At 30.7% G+C, this 18,244-nt stretch overlaps 1 protein-coding gene across 1 annotated transcript; it reads right to left on the reverse strand.

The window, feature by feature from the left end:
• Window positions 1-13,568: 13,568 nt before the first annotated feature.
• Window positions 13,569-16,365, reverse strand: LOC118051024 (protein indeterminate-domain 16). The gene is made up of 3 exons (XM_035061531.2): window positions 15,806-16,365; window positions 15,311-15,710; window positions 13,569-14,664 (listed from the first exon to the last, which is right to left on the reverse strand). Exons 1-3 carry the CDS (start codon window positions 15,915-15,917, stop codon window positions 13,809-13,811), a joined length of 1,368 nt encoding a protein of 455 aa, XP_034917422.1. The 5' UTR covers window positions 15,918-16,365; the 3' UTR covers window positions 13,569-13,808.
• Window positions 16,366-18,244: the final 1,879 nt, after the last annotated feature.

An 18,244-nucleotide genomic window follows, 5' to 3' on the forward strand; every position in this document is an offset into this window, starting at 1 on the left:
ACTCTTTTGTTTTTTATGTCAAGGATCTCATAACCAGGGATCTTTCTGGTCAAAGTAAAGATGGTCTCTATGTCCTCTCTAAGTCTTCTGTAATGTTTCCGCCTCAAGTTTTTTGGTATGTTAGAATGTTTATCTCTGCTTATGTTTGGCATTGTTGGCTCGGTCATCCTAGTTCACATGTTTTGAGTCTCTTAATGTCAAATAAAAAGGTCATTTGTACTTCTTAACATTTACATTTTCAGTGTAAAGCTTATACATTAGGAAAATCATCACATCTATAATTAGGACTAACATGTTATAAAACCTCTACTCCTTTTAAGTTGATTTTTAGTGATGTTCGAGGACATGCTCCCATTTTATCTTTTGATGGTTTTCACTATTTTATCATTTTGTTGATATGTATACAAAATTTATTTGGTTTTATCCTATTGTTGTCAAATCTAATGTATTTAATATGTTTAACTAATTTAAGTTCTCGTTGAATGACAATTTTCTTGCAAAATTAAATCTATTCAAACTGATTAGGGTGACAAATATTGCAAATTAAATTCTTTTTTTTAAACCATTGGTATTAACCATTGCTTAATTTATCCACATACCCTTGAACAAAATGACATTGTTGAGTGTCGTCATCAATATATTGTTGAAATTGGTCTTACTCTTCTTGGTTAATGAAAAGCACCTTTAAAATTTTAAAGTTACATTTTTAAAACCTTTATGTATCTCATTAATCATATGTCATCCCCTATCTTGTGTAATAAATCACTATTTAAGTGTTTGTTTAATCAACCAACTGATTATAGGTTTTTTTATGTACTTTTGGGGTTTTTCTGTTTTCCTTTTGTTCCTTATAATACTCATAAGTTAGACTATTGTTCTACTCCGTATGTGTTTTTAGGCTATAGTTTTTCTCACTCGGGTTATCGTTGTCTTGACTTATCTTCTCATCGTATTTGTATCTTTCATAATGTTTGTTTTCATAAACATTATTTTCCATTCATTAAGTTTAAATAGGTATCCCACACTTTTACATCTATGTTTCCACCTACATATATTACAAACCTTTCTTTCCTTACTACTTTTGTGATACCAGTTTGTCTCTGTCTGATTCTCTTACTGTTGTTGCATCTCTAATTTCACTATCGACTAGTTTTTTTTTTCCAGCACCTCTGTTCAGTCTTTTTTTTCCAGCACATTTACTTAATTCATGCTTGATTTAGACTTAGTTGATGATCTATCCAGCTACTCCATTCCATAATAGTCCTTATCTCTCTAGTTTGTTGTTCCTTCAGCCCCCCGACAACATCATATTGTTATGCGTTCACGCCAGAATAGGTTTGCTCATCTGAGTTTGGTCTATACCACTTTATTGTCTTCAAAACCACAGGTAACCTCTCATCCTAACCGTGAACCACTTAATTTTCAGGAAGCTAATGGTTTTAAGTGCTAACATAATGCTATGAAATTTGAACTTGATGCTTTATATGAAAAATGATAGTTGGTCATTGGTTCCTTTTGATCCTACTATGAATATGCTTGGATACTAGTGAATGTATAAAATCAAGTGTTGAGTTGATGGTTGTATCAACCACTACAAGACTCACTTGGTTACGCGAGGATTCACTTAGCAGAAATGGATTGATTACTTAGAAACATTCAATATTGTGGTTAAACCAACTACTATTTAGTTAACTCAGAATTATCATATCTAAAAATTAATAGATTCATCACCTTGATGTTCATATTGCATTTCTAAATGGCTCATGTCGAGAGGTGGTTCTCTCATAGTCTTGTCACTACTATTTGGTGCAACAACCTGGTTGCTAATTATTTCTATGATAATTTGATTTTTCATACTTGTACAAAGCATGTTGAAGTTGATTATACTTTGTTCGTTATAAAGTAGCCAACAAGGAAATTCAAATTTTCTTCTTCATTATACTTTTGCTCATTTAAGGTCTAAACTTCATGTAAACACCCCACCTTTAACTTGAAGAGGTGTATTATGGAATATGTTATATTATAGGATATATTGTACTTGACTTGTATAGAGTTATTTTATATAGTATGGTCTCCCTTGTATAAAGTTATTATGTGTAGATGCTACATTATGTTAAGCCCTTTACTTTACATAAAACTCTATTCTATTTTCTTTTTTAATTATCTCAAAGTTTTTTCAATTTTTTTTTTATCATTAATGACTTTTTTAAAATTTCTTTAAATAGTGGTTCTTAATTTATTTAATTAAATGCATGCATGAGTTTTTTCAATTTACATTTAAGAATTTTTTTATGTCAAAAAACATGTTGAGAAATTCTATATGTTCTTTTTTTTTTTTTTCATGTATTGATGTTTTCAACTTGATCTCTATTATTTAGTTTTTTTTTCTTGACCTTTTAATAAAAATTTTATTGTTTTAAATTTCACCCTACAATCCAAGTTTATAGTGTGTTGTTTTTTATTTTTTATTTTTATTTTAGTCCTCATTTTTTAATTTCTTTTGTTAATATTTTTATTATTTTCAATTTAACTCTCAAATTGAAAATTTTTGTTGCCCCTTAACTTATTTTTTTATTTTAATCTTAACCCTCAACACAAACCCAAGCATTATCTATGAATCAATATTTAATGTTCAAATCAACATAAGTTTAAGCATAATATATGAACCAACATTTAATATTCAATTAGCAATCAGAACCCTACAAATACACTCATAACCCAACATAAATTACCAAACCATCTCAAATAAAAAATACACATCAATCCAAATCAATAATGTCCAAATATTAAAAAAATTATACATAACAATGAGAATTTTGTCCTAAATTTCACAACATTTTAATAATTTATCATAAAAATGATTTAAGGCTATGGATTAACCTTCTGAGGTGTTTAAAAGCAAGCCTAGAGACTATTGAAGGTATAAGAACAATGATGACATGTGGGTCCACGCACTGTCATAGATGAAATAAAAAACAAATAGGTGAACCTAAAGCGGTTCCTCCTCTTTTTTCTCCCTATGCAATTGTGAGTGTCACTACTATATGCAAAAAAGGAAATCCATACACAAATTTTTAGCTTTATTTCTTTCTTTTTTTCACAGATTCTCTTCTCTCTCTATTTTCCCGATCCTCTCTCTCTATACTTGGTTTGGATGTTCTGATTGTGGTTGGTTTGATGATGAAAGAGAGTTGTGTATTCAAAAGTGTATAGAGGTTGAGTTGTCAGTCAGTTACTAGAGAGGCAGTCATAGGCGACCTAGGTAAGAGAAGGGTTATTGTCGATGTTGGTGGTAGTGGTGGAAACTAGTGTATTAACCATAAATAGGTGAGGGAATGTCACAATTCTCTCTCTCTCTCTCTCTCTCTCTCTCTCTTTAATCTCAATAGAGTCTGTAAAGGTGAAAAAGGCTATGTTTGAAGGTTGTCATGAAAGGGTTAAAGCTTATAGGTTGTTGGATAATGGTTTATGGGATGTGGTCATGAAGTATGGAGTGACTAACAATATTGAGGTGACTCACAGTGGAATCAATAAGTTAAAAAGGTTGTGACCAATGTGTGTTAGAGAAAAGGCTTTGAAATGGATGATTGTTATATTTATTGACAACTTAAGTCAATAGGTTTTGTTGGGAAGGTTCGACTAAAAGTATGGGTGATACAATTACTATAAGAGGTTGCCCTTGCTGATAATGATCAAGAAAATGAATGGCTGACTGTTGTTGGTGGTTGGTTAAAGGTTGATGTTGGTGGTGTTTATGATGGGATTAATGTTGGGTATATATTGGTTTCAATCTTGACAGCGAAGATGATTATTGTTTTGTGTGGTTTTGGGTGTGAGTGAAGGTGAAGAAGAAAATGAGTGGTTTTTAGGTATAATAGACAATGAAGGAGAGAAGTTAGATAGTGTGGAGAGTTAAACCCTTATGGAATATATGGAAGCTAGAGTGAATCTTTGCTATCAGGGAAGATAAAGGGTTTCAATAGCACTAGAGGTCGACACATGGGTTACAATTATTTTTTATTTTTATTTTTTTACTTTTACTTCATTTTTTGAGAGAGTGTTTAGTGTGTATCGAGTGTTAATGTGTGTGGGAAAGGATGATGAAGAGTGTTTTTGGTGTGGGTTTTTTTTTTTTTTGGCTAATGCTCTAACTAATTTCTTCACCCTTTTAGATGTGTATAACCACTTATTTATACTACACAAAATATTATTTTCACATTTAATTTTTACGATGTTCCACCTCAAAATATTATTTTCACATTTAATTTTTACAATATTCCACACCCATCTACTGTTTTCTTGATTTATTTCAAAACTGATACCATCTTTCTAGCTTCTAATTTTTAAAATTCCTTCACTTTTAAGACAAAATTAAGTAATTAAAAACGTTTTTCTAAATTATTCCTTATTATTTTTCACTAAAATTTCTTTTTTTCTTGATTGATTCTCTCTCTCTCTCTCTCTCTCTCTCTCTCTCTTTCTTTTTCTTTTTTTTGAGAAATTTATCAATAAAAAAATAATAAGAGATATGATCGAGAATTATGAAATAACCAAAAATTGGCTAAATCACATAAAAAACGTACTTTGTAAGAATTTTGTATTTTTTGTATTTTTTTGGAAACACTTTTGAAATAAATAGTAAAAATTTGGGTTATAACACTTAAGATAACCGATCATACAACCTACTAGGAACATATATTGTTATACATCTTAGATATGTCTCTAAGCATTGGTTAACCTTCTTAATTTGTCCATCTATCTAATGGTGGTAAGATGAACTTAGTAGTAGTCTGACTCCTCACAATTTGAATAATTCTTTCCAAAACAAGCTAGTAAAAGTTTACCCCTGTTAATCATAATAGTTGTAGGTATTCCATGGAAATTGTAAATGTGATATAAGAATATATGAGCAATCTGTTAAGTAGCGTATAGATGTGTAATTATCAAGAAATGCATATATTTAGTGAATTTATTCACTATGAATTGTATAACATTTCCCTCCCTTGACCTTGATAGTCTTTCAATGAAATTGAGCATGATATTTCTCCAAATACCTTCTAAATTGGTAGTGGATAAAACAATCCAAGATAATGCACTATTTTCATCTTGGTATGTTTACACATGTCATATTCTTCTATGAACGCTTTTACCCAAGTCTTCATGGAAAGTCAGTAGAACACCATCTTGAGCCTCTTATAAGAATTTTATACTCCTACATACTCTTCCAATTGAGAATCATATGCAAGGCTGGCTAATTTTTCTCTTAACTCCTTATTATTGCTAATGACAATTTTGTTCTTATATCTTAAAACTCTTTTTATTAATGAATATTCATGTCAATTTCCATTGTTAGTCTTACTAATTTAATCAAAACATTTTGGATCAAATATAGTAGTGATTTCCAAACAACCATTCATATCTCTTTTATTAATAATACCAATTTTTTCTTCAACCCATAAACCTTTCCTCTAAGTTGGAGTATGTATCATTTGCACTAATAATAATTTCAAACTCTTATTATAGTGTTTATATCTCTTTATTGCCATCAAAATTACCATATACTTATTTTCATAAATACACTATCTAAGATGTTTTTTACTCAAGGCTTTGTTAAAATAAGCTAAAGTTCTTCCTTTATGACAAAGAACAACTCCTAATTCATTAAAACAAGCATCGGTTTCCAAATCAATTGAAATCTAGAACAACTAACTAGAGCCTCATATAAAGCATTCTTTAAATCTTTAAAAAACCTTCTATGCTTCTATATTCCATGACCCCACATGAACCAATATTTAATTGTATAATTTTACAAAGAATCGATCATTTATAATAGAAAAATAAATTATACCAAGATAAATTAGTTTATTCGTATGAAAGCATAACTAAAATAATAAGCATTTCTTTGAAAATATGTCATGCTTGAATAAGAATTTCAAATTGTAATGATAAATAAGTAATATAAACCTTAGAATAAATCATTCAACTAAGTATTTTAAATAACTTAAATTTAATTTTCAAATCAAATATGCATTTGTGCAAATAGTTATCCAAGAAAATAAATCTATACCCTTAAATTTATTAATGAAAAAGGATTGAAGCCTACAAAAAATAAATAATTAATTAAAATAAAAAAAATTTGAAATAGAGAATCACTATAATCAAAATCATCTATATATCATTCCTTTCATAATTCTTCAAAAACACAATGAAAAAAGAGAGATATATACCTGGAACTCTTCTCTTTATTGGTGTGGAGGACATTGATGGAGTGTAAGGGGAAGAGATTGAGAATGAAAAAAAAAAAAAAACAGAGAAATTAATTAACTTAACAAACTTGGCAAAACAAAAAAAGAGAAAGAAAATGGAGATGGAGATTTACCTAGTGTGGAGGAAGTTTAGCGTGAGGTTGGAGTGAGGAAGGAAGAGATGAGAGAGAAGAATAAGAAGAAGAGAAAGGTATAAGAGAAATAAGTTTAAGAAACATTAAAGAGATGAGAAGAACAAGCAGAATAACGATGTTGTTCTAAAACTTAGGGATTCTAGCCTTTAAATTTGGAGCTTTTTTACCGATGGAATTACCGATACCAAATAAATATTAATATCTTTTACATGTTCATCGGTGATTCTATCTGTAATGAACAGTAGTATGTGAAGTGATTTTTTCCAACCTCTTTGGAATATACTGACAGACTTACTTTGTCAATGATTCCATTTTTATGTTCCAGTGGCATTAATTTGTTGATGATTCCTTCTGTAAATCTCAGTGGCAATACATGTAATTTTTTTTCAATTCTCTGGAATTTTCTGATAGACTTAGTCCGTTAGTGCATCTATTGGTATATTACATGTTGTTAATAATTCCATCGGTATAAAATATTTTCTATGTCAAAAAATTATACGTATTCCTTATCTATCCATTCTACTAAATACATTAAAACCAAAGCACAATAAAGATCAGTTTTGTGTATAATAATAAAATTGTAAAATATAAATGTTACCTTGTCATGTAATAATAAATTCTCATCATTGTAAAGGAACATCCAAAAATATTACATTGAAGTTAATTTCATTACACATTCATTTTCTTATAATTTAATCAGAATTGTCTTCTTCTTCTTCTTCTTCTTCTTTAATTTCATCATCGTCATTTCCATTACAATCTTCTATATTGATTTCATTGCTATCATCATCTTCATTGACTTTTATATGTCCACTGATTCTCAAAACATTATTTAATTCTTCAACGTCAACATTAATAAAAGTATTCTCAATGACGTGAAAATTTGAATTTTTTTCTAAGTCAATAGACAGAGAAACTTGATATGGATCAACTAACTTATCAAGTTGAAAGACATAATTTCCCACAGTTACTTAATTGTTACCATCTTGAACAATTTGAATACGACTCTTAAGTTTAGTTTTAATTATGGACAACCAATAAACTCTAGAATGATTCTTTCTAAAAGAAGGAGTGTTTGTATAATAAACTTGTGGCGTTGCTTAGTGAAAATAAAAACATTATTGACGTTGTGATATCTAGTCTTTGTATTGATTTTGACCAAACCATGATGAAAATATACTATGATTCCTCTTTCGGTGGTATCATACTAATATAATTTTAATAAAAAGACTATATTATGCTCACTATGATATTGCAATTCAATGATCTATTTTAGCTTCTCATAATTGTTAACTTCGAACTTATTAGAAGTCGATCTCTTAACACAAACCCTATTGTTATATGTTTTATATCCTGACCATACTCTTCAGTATGAAACACATGTCTATTGATGAAATACCTGTTATATCACTTCATCTTTCTTTCAAGACTCAGACATAGTAAATTGAAATTAACACTAGCATTTCCTCCCAATTAATAAACTTGATACATGAATTACAACCATTAACATTTAATGACCAATGTGTAATGAATTTAAAAACTAGAAGAGATAAGAATAATTACATGTGTTCTGAGCCATATGAGAAATTATTAATCTTGTAATTGAAATATTTGAGATTCAGTTTACTATGAATTTTAGGATAGTAAAAATTGATGATGTTACCTACTAGAAATTATTCAATATATTAGTTTATGATAGTATAAGAGAAAAATTATTTGAAAATAATGACATGTTAATTATTATACTTACTGAATAAAATATCTCAGTCCATCGTAGTTAAATAGCACATAATCATATGCATGTCTAAATTCTATTTCAATCAATTATCTTCCCCTAATAATACTTTTTTTATATAGATAATTTAGGATGGGAAAATATTGACAAGTTCCCACTCGAAAGAACTTTCATACCGTCGTTATGTCTTGGAAGTTAGTTGATTCTTGTTCTCAAGCGAGACTTAAAATAATATGAGATAAATATTGAGATCTCTTTAAAAATGTAATCCTTGCATATCGAAGCCTCGATATGCACCTTGTTTTTACTTTCCCTTTAAGGCTAAACAAATATTTGCATATAATAAAATGCATGTTTTGATTTTTTTTGAAAAGACAATAGAAATTAAATAACGATGCATGTGTAATCTCTAACCTTTCGAATGAATACATCCATCTATAGACAAGGCCTCCAACTTTTATCTCAAACATTAAATGTATGGGTAGATGTTTTATCGAGTTAAAGAATGATGAAGTAACTATCATCTTAAGTTTGTAAATTATCTTAATGATATTCATTTCAAGCCTCTTTATGTGTTGGGTATACAACTTGTTAGAGTATATATCTCTAAATAAATAATTGATCTTCATGATAGCATTTTATATCCCTCTTGGCAATAAATCCTGGTAAACAAGTGAAATAAGTGTTTGCATAAATATATGGTAGTCATGATTCTTCATTCCATACAATTTGTAATCCTTTAATTCACCAATCTAGATATGTTCAAAGCATGTGTGCATCAAGAAAATACAGAGTCTTAAGCCATTGGTAGATAAATAGGTATGAATTCTTGTCTAAGGCAAAGTTGGTTTTACGACCCGTGACCTATTATAAACTAACTCCATATTTTTACGTTAACAAAACAAAGTTATATACATTATAGTCTTCATCTTGTCATTTGTCTTCCCTTTCACGTCCGTAATCGTATTAAAAATATTTTCAAACATGTTCTTTTCAATGTAAATGACATCAAGATTAGGGCTGATGAGATTGGTCTTCCAATAAGAAAGCTCCTAGAAAATACTTTGTTTTGCCCAATTGTGGGTCACACAAAAAACAAAAAACTTCTTCTTATCGATTTAAAAACCAAACACAATGTCATCATACTGCAACACCGCTTTATACAATTCTTCACTTAACGGTACCGATGGTCCAACATCCCTTTCAACTTTACCAACAAAGAAGTCCTTTTATTTTCCACCATTTATAAAATAAACATCTATAGTCCGACCTAAACTATTAGGACCAGATATGATTGTAAATAAAAACATGAATTCTGACCTCATACGCATCTTAGGTGACAAGTTATAAACTGCGAGTATGACTGGCTAACAAGAATATAGAGTAGCAAATGACATGAATTGATTAAATTCATCTATATACTTATAATATACATTCCTTGAATCAATTATAAACTGAGGATACACCTTATTAGAATGTTTATAGCCTTCACCATTGGATGGGTGCACCATGACTCCATCCACAACATCATTTAAATGATATTATGTCAAGTGTTCATCAATCTTTGAAGACATGAATAACTTTTACAATCTAAAAGTGATTGGAAAGTATCTAGGTTTTCTATGTGAGATAAGAGTCATTCCTCTACTAGTTGTGGGTTTATAACAAGCATGCTGACATGTTTTGTACTCGATCAAATCTGTATTTTCAAGGTAGTACAACATCTAAAAGTTTGGGCGCATCTGTATTTTCAAATCTCTATTTATTTCATTACAAAACATCTAAGTCAAAAAATAGAAATTAATTTCATCAAATTAAAAAAAAAAAATACAATTTCTTAAAATCTGAAATAAACCCTAACATGTACAAATCATACATTCATACAACAAATATCCATGGGAAAAAGCTAAAAAACAATTAAATACACAAACAAACTACATACACTACAAAAATATGTAATAAAGATTAATATTTTAAAATTGAGTTCAAACAAAAAATGAATAGTTTTGCCTACTTGATGTGGAGAATAAAAAAAAAAATGAATGAAAACAGTGATTTTGATAGACTGAGTGTTAAGGTGGCAAGATTTGTGGTGGTAAGAAATTGATTTATGATAAAATGAAGGGAGGGGGTCTGCAATTTTTTGCAGTGGAAATGGAGGAAGAATAAGAAGGGGGGGTTCGCTCTCTAGGTCATAACTTAAATATTACTGATGGATTCACAAATGGATATTTTCAACGAGTTAATTTCGTTAGTATTTTCATATGTAAAAATGACATGTCATTGTATCCTTTTGTTTTATTTTTAATTCATTATTTTTTCACTATAATTACATTGGTATACACCAACATAAATTTTTCATCGATGTTTACCGATGGACATAACAAGAAACTATTTCGTCAATAAAGTTCACCGTAATCTACCGCTAAAAAAATTTCCGTGTGTATTTGTCAATTTTTTGGTAATGGATTCATGATATTTGGGCCAAGCAAATTTCAAGAATTTTTTCTAAAATGGAGTCCATCATGAAACTAAGTTCAAAGAAAAATAAAACCTTAATGAACATGATCCAAGCAAAATATGAGATTGTTTAACATGTGTCATATATGCGAATTGGACCTCATGGACTCTATTCTTATTTACTTTTATACTTAAATTATTTAGTTATATGGATTTAATGTAAAATCATTAGCTGGTTAGGGTTTATTTTGTAAGCTATATCATGTAAATAGTTGCCATCATTAAGAATTGAATAGCATAAATGCTTTTTTCTTTGGGTTTTTCATTAAATTTTCAGAACTAATCAAATATATATCTTTGTGATGTTTTAACCATATGCCTTCTGTTTTTGGTTAAAGAAATCACATTGATGAAAAATTTCTAATATAATTTTATCTTTCTTGAATAAGTATTCAATTATTAATTGTGGATTCTAAAATTTAACCTTTTAAATTCGCTTCAGAGGCTATTATGAGAATATATATCTTTTATTATCGAATAAAAAAAAAACTATTCTCTTTTTCTTGTAGACAATGGGGTAATAATTGATTTTCAAATTTGAGATTATGAATTGAGCTTGATGTTTAGAGATTTCAGTAGGGTTTTAATTACTGTCCCTATCTGTTCCAAATTAAAGCCTGGAACTTCTGACGAGTATACTCAGAACATATGAAAAAAGACAAGCCCCAGCAGCGTATAGGGTCCTTTTAATAATAACAAAGGATGAATATATTGGTTGGCTTAGGGTTTTTATGATACCATGGAAAGATGAGGTCCATACAGACATGAAGGTAAGCTCCTGCAAAGTTATCTCGTATTTCGCTTTATAAACCCTACACTACACATTGTTTTCGCTTTTACAGAAGTAGAGAAAAGTCATCCACACCATGCAGGTTTTGGCACCACAAGAAAATGAACCTCTGATACCATAAACCTGACCACCTGCTGTATTTAGCTTCTTCTTTTTCCAGTTTTTTCAATATCATCTGGATATTTATAAAAAAAAATCCAAGTGTAGAGAGGTCCCCAAGATAGCATACCATAAACCACATGGCTGTTACTGAAACTCTATAGATTATTTATTGTTTAGAATATAATAACATAAACAGGTTAGAAATATTAATCTTTTGTGAATGTATGCCACGAATTCTTTATGGAATTATAGATATTCAGCATAGTAATTATCTCATGTGCTCGAAGCTTGTCATTTTTTTTCTCTCTCTTTTATTAGAAAGATCAGGTGGGTATAATAATCATTTTGTTTTTGTTTCAAGGGAGAAGGATTTAGAGAAAGTGGGTTAAAAATCGGGTTCTTTACAGAGGCATTTTTTTTTTAAAATAAAACTTAACCAATGTATAATTCCAATTTTTAGATTAAAATGACAAAATGAAACTCTTCAAATTATTTTTGAAACCAATTCTTTCCTCCTTTCTCATGATCAATATTCATTTAGCATTGGATTTCAAATCTGGGAAAAGCGTTTTGTTTTTGAAACTGGCTCGAATGTCTTCACAAAATTATTGCCGCCATTGATGTCCTATATTATTGAAAGGAAGAGATGGGAATAGCCCACCAAATAGTTACCTCAACATGACCTCACTTTTGACTTGAAGGGCATATTATACACAAAGCTGCAAAACCCATTAGATACTAGCTACAACCTCCATGAAATGATTTCTGTGGTTGGCCAGCCAGTTGTGATCTATCAGAGAGAATGAATGTAACAAAATCTTGAGTCACAGAGCCACTATCTCATGAACTTTGACTGGTAAGGTATAATAATATACAAGCACGAGCTTCCTTTTTCACTGATGAAATAATTAAACTTGCCTAAAGTTCTAAACTCTATGATTCTGCAAAAACAATAAGACAATAATATTCGAAAAGAAGCCAACCTTGTCAGAAGGCAATTAACCTCGAACTTGCCCTAAAGTACTCAAACATGGGTGTTAAGTTAATGTCAATTAAAAGAGGGAACGGAAATAAATAAATAAATAGATTGATTTAGATGGAAGTTGTAGATTGAAATTAAGGCAATAATATTAGGTTGTTTTTTTTTTAAAAAAAAAAAAAAGAGAAAAGAGAAAGAAAAATGCAGCACATGCTCCCACGGCAAAAAGCAAAATAAATTTCTTTTAAAAGGGAAAAGTATGTCTTTTGAAAAGCTCAGTTAAAGGTCATCCCTTTGCCTTTTTGTTTGGCTGAAGTTATGAAAGAAAACATGAACCAGAAAGAGTTTCTTAACACCAAGAAATTTAAAATCCAGCTAAAAAAAAAAGAAAAAAAGAAGAAAAAAAAGAAGAAGCTTTGAATGTCTGCATAAATGGAAAGATGCTTTGCTTAGCTCTTCTTAAATCTGTGCCCCACTGGCCCCCCATGGGGCTCTGATTCTTATGCAGGGAGAGAGAGAGAAAATATTGTTTGTGAATGGAGTTTGTTTGTGTCTGTGTCTTTGGAGACCTTGAGAGGGACGAGTGAGCCTGTCATTAAGCCTTACAACTGTGGCACTGAAAAACATGGCGTTCTTACATTTACATTTATATGAGAAGACCGGAAGATCAGTGATCAAAACTCAAAAGGACTATCTGACTCCTCTCACTCTCGTTGTTTTGTGTTGATAATTTTTTTGAAATTTTTATGGGCTATAAATATTGGTCAGCAGTACTTTAGCCTATATTAATGGTGTGGGAAGGGTCACCTTCATTTTCTGACTTAGGCATGCAAACATATCCGCATAGTCCAAATAGAAAATCCAAAACTACCAAAAGTTTGAAGGAAAGGAGTTATGATTGTCTCTGAGGTTATTCAATGAAATAGTTTCAGAGTAGGAAACCTAATGAACAACTCATATTTAGCAATTTCTTTGTATATATATATATATATAAACTCCATATAGCAAGAGAGGAACAGGTCCACAAATTTGAATCAGAAAATTGAAAACCCATTATCATAATTTCCATTAATTACCAAAATTAACGAACAAATAATACTTCACACATACTGATTGATATTACAACACTTCACTAATCCACTTGAGATTATAACCACAACACTCGCTTGGTATAATGATCAATAGATAGAGGAAAAAAATTATACGAAAGAGAGAGAGAGGTGGACGGGGTTAATAATGAAGAAACAAATACATAGCTAGATATATAGGAGGATTAATTATTTCATCTGTTAGAAGTTTTTGCGAGACCAATCCCATTATTGTGCTCTACTTCGCCTTCTGTTATAGATGATGACATGTAACTGAATACCAAAGAGTTTTCATCTGTTGCTGTTCTTGCATGGAACTTCTGTTTGCAAGCATGACAAGTGATTTGTAGAATAGTGGAGTTGATTTGCTTTATTGCATGCTGTCTCAAAGCTTGTGCTTTGCCTAGTTCCGCTTGAGCTTGTTGCCTGATTCTCTTAGCATTGGCGAATTCTTGCTCTGCCAGTTCAATCTGTCTTTTCGCTTGCTGTCTTGCTTCTTCAGCATAAATCTTATCCGCCATGGCCATCCTCAACTGCTCCCGTGCCTGTTCTTTAAGGTTTGAAGCACCCAGTTCAGGTTTCGGACTGTTATTGCTCTCTCCAGGAAAGCTTTTGCCAGCATGATCTTTGTTGGTGTAAGTGATGTTTGATTCATTTCTGTCACTAACATCACTTGACCCAATTGAGAGCTGCAACTGAGTGGAATGATTATCATCTCTCTTGGGAGAAACTGAGACCTCAGGGGGATTTCTTGATGTGGTCGAAAGCTGAAGCTCCAAATTCTGGTAGTGTGCAGCACTTTTTGAAGAATCTGTTTTATCCACAACATCTGTAGCCATAGTAGGGCTAAAGAACATGGCATGATCACTCGTTGTTGTTGGCCTTGGTATTATCAAAGGAGGCCAAGGAGCTGTACTAAAATTGTTCTCACTAGATGGACTTGGACTTGAAGCAGTTCTAGACAAGCATGCAGCCGGTTGTAGCGACTGTGATTCTGATCGGAGTCGCCCCATATTGCAGCTATCTTGGTGTTCAATAAAACTCTCAACTCTAAAAAAAAAAAAAAAACCGTTTTAGCACCAATAAAGAAATACAGAATAATAACTATATTGAATACCAATCGATGAAATTGGACCAGATGTCATGCTCGTACGTTGTGGTAAGAAGATACTGAAAAAGGGTCCTTGTTGACGAAAGGAAGAGATCAAGTAATAAGTGCACTAAACAAAAAGTAAAGAGAATTGAAGGAGTGATAATTAACTAATGCTTTTGAAATGCAATTGACTTAGTGGAAGAAAATATTAATTAAATATTTGGATAAAACCATGTTTATCACAACTTCAAGCTAATCATTTACCAGAATAGTTACAACTTACAAGAGATTGAACAACCAATAATAAATAAATAAATAAATAAAAACTGTTTTTGGGTCTTGAGCAGTCGATGGAAGGAATTTGAGGGAAGAAAACCACCTTCAACAACTAATCTTTGGGAACCGTGCTCAACAACTGTCAATAAATGGCAGTACTACTTATAAACTTGGATTAATTAAGGTTCCATCAATCAAAAAGAATCTCACCATCCTCTAGGAAGAAAAATACATATCTAGAAATAAAAATATCGATGGAAAAAAAGAACAGCAACCTGAGAAAGTTAACATGGATGGATCTATAATAAATATTATTAAATAATTAACCTGGAAAAAACACGGCCGCAATCACAAGAATGTCCACGGGTGCCACAGGTTTTGAGATGAGCTTTGTAATCAGATTGAACAGCATAACCCTTAGAGCATTTTTCACAAACCCATTGTTTGTGATTGCTGTGTTTTCTTCGAAAATGTTTCTTTATTCCAACAAGATCACCAAGCGCGTGACAAGGGTCATGGTGCAAGCAACTAGGCTCTGGACATACGAATACACGTTTCCTTACAACTGGGGTCTCTCTCTTTAGTAACTTCCATGGGACCTTATGCCTTCTTCTATGCATCTGTAGGTTTTGGTCTCTTTGAAACCCTTGGTTGCAGATCTCACAAACGTAACGATCGGATTCCAATAGTGTTTTTGGCGATAAAGAAACCACCTCTGCATCTGGATCTATGCACACCAAAACAATCCGATGAATATGTTTATTCATGTACCTAGAAACACTGGACAAGAATTCAAGAATATATATACATATAACAAATTACCTGGTGTTCCCGCTGGCCTCCTTTTCCTCTTGTTATTGCTATTCCCATTTTCCAAGCAAAAAAATGGCTCAGGATTTGACGGAAGTGAAGAGGGAGAGCTATTGGCTAACATGGATGAATTCTTTTTGATTCTATCTTGCTTGTGATTATAAAGAAGCAGAGAAACAATCCGCTCTCTCTCTCTCTCTCTCTATCTCTCTAGAGTGTATTTTTTCAAGTGCTATGGATGTGTCGGGGAGAGAGAGAAGAAATAAGAGAGCTATAGAGGTAGCTAAGCTAAGCTATAGAAGGAGCAGTGGCTAGAGGAGGAAGAAGGAGGAGAAGAAAAGCTATATTTACTTTGGTTTGCTTTGGTTTTCTTTCGGTTATCATCAGCTTTCTTTATTATCTCAGCTTTCTATCAGCTTTCTTTCTTTCCTTTCTTTTCTTTGCTGCAACACTCATCTTCATCAGGTATTGTTCGTAGAGTCTTCTTCTTAAAAAGAAAACAAGGGAGAGAAAGAGAGAGAGGGGAAGGGGGAGAGAGAGAGACTAAGACAGAGAGCCAATCACATTGATCGAAACTTGATCCCACAACCAGAAATATGGGCCAGAAAGGAGAAAAAAAAAAAAAAAAAAAAAAAAACATCCCCACAAAGAAACAACCAAAGTCTTGTAATTATTTGGCTTCAAAAACAGTAAAAATTTTGCATGCATATATACAAAGGCTAGGAGGAGGACATCTCTCTCTAAATACACGCAAGCTACCTATTTTTGTCACCATTTTATATCTTCTTCTACTGCGACCCCTACTATTCTCTCTCTTCCTTTCGTAACTTGAGGGGACTTGAAGATTCTCCATTGACCAAAGTGCCCTTTCGTTAGAGTAACTCTGATTAATTATGGATCTGAACTGGAGCAGCTTTTTCAAAAAGGTGACGTTGAGGATGATCAGTCACCCTCATGGGTAGATTAGTCAAATAGAAACTTGTATCTCTAAGCAAGATGGTTATCTTTAATTAACTGGGATCATTGGCTTATGTTTGAGCTTAAATATGAAATTTATCTATACTAATATATAAAATCTTTCATTATTATATGCTTGTGCTATTAATTACTTTTTATTAGAAGAGGAAGGGTAAGATTTAGACTTGTAAGCTCTTTGGTTAAAGAATCAGAAGTTATTGATTACAAGTTTAAGCTATATATTATATATTATACTGTTAAATAAGTATTATTTTTTTATATATAAAAGCTGATAAAAAACGCTACTTAATATAAAATAAAATAAAACGAAAAAAAAAGTAACATTGAGCTAGATGGTCAAATAGCTAATTTCCAAAATATTTCTTAAAATTTTCATGTTAAATTAATGAACTTACAATGTTTTGTGATTGTTGTGCATTAAAATTACTATAGTTTGGTAAAAATGTAACTCCAACTCAAAACTTTATTATAATATAAAAGTGTTACTTGAATTAAAAACATTTATTTTTAATTTGTTGAATAATGACGATGGATTGAGATATGTATGTATTTTAAATTTTAATTGAATGTTTGTTTCAATTTTTTTCCAATAATATTTTCATATAAAAATTTTAATTCAGAATTTTAATATTATATATATATATATATATATATATATTTTACAATCTACTAAAATATAAGCTAAACAACTCGATTTATTTATACTAGTTTTAGATCTATCTTAAAGTAAAGAAAAGTCCTAATAAATCATTATAGAGTTATTCTAGAGATTTCTAGACTAAAATGAAGAAAAAAACCATGATAAAAGACATTTTACTATACTAAATTGGAGTAAAAATAAATACTCTAAGAATCCTCCTAAATCATTAATTTTTATCAAATCTTAGTATTTTATTTTTGGTTTAAACTGTATGTTTTCGAGTAAAAGAAAGAATCACTATCAATCGAAATTAAGTAATACATTTAAAAAGAAAAAAGAAGATCTTAATTGCATGCTTGAATATATAAACTAGAGATTTGTCAAATTAGAACAAGCTAGCAAAAAGAACTTTCTCTGCATTCTTTTGGATTCTTGCTCGCCTAATTTTAAAAACCTCTACTTATGCTAGCTAGTGATTAATTATTATAACTAGCTCCGAAAGCAGAAACCATATCTAAGTTAATTTCCAAAACCATGCTGTCCTTCAAATATTAATATGATTTTGTATTAGCCCATTAGAGACTTGTCGTTTCCCATCTCGCCTCAGGCTGTGTTAGACAAATTAAATACATTTTGTATAGTCGCAAAGTAGTGATCCGTTATGGTCGAATTGGAATTATTGAAGGCTATTACTTGTTTGTTTTTATGTTTTAAAATTTTTTAAAAAATTAAATATTTTTTAATTTTTTACTTTAAATTAATTTTTTTAATGTTTTATATACTGATGTCAAAATTAATTTTTTAAAAATAAAAATATATTATTTTAATTTATT

This window comes from Populus alba, chromosome 15, assembly GCF_005239225.2.
Source record: "Populus alba chromosome 15, ASM523922v2, whole genome shotgun sequence".
NCBI classification, from domain to species: Eukaryota; Viridiplantae; Streptophyta; class Magnoliopsida; order Malpighiales; family Salicaceae; genus Populus; species Populus alba.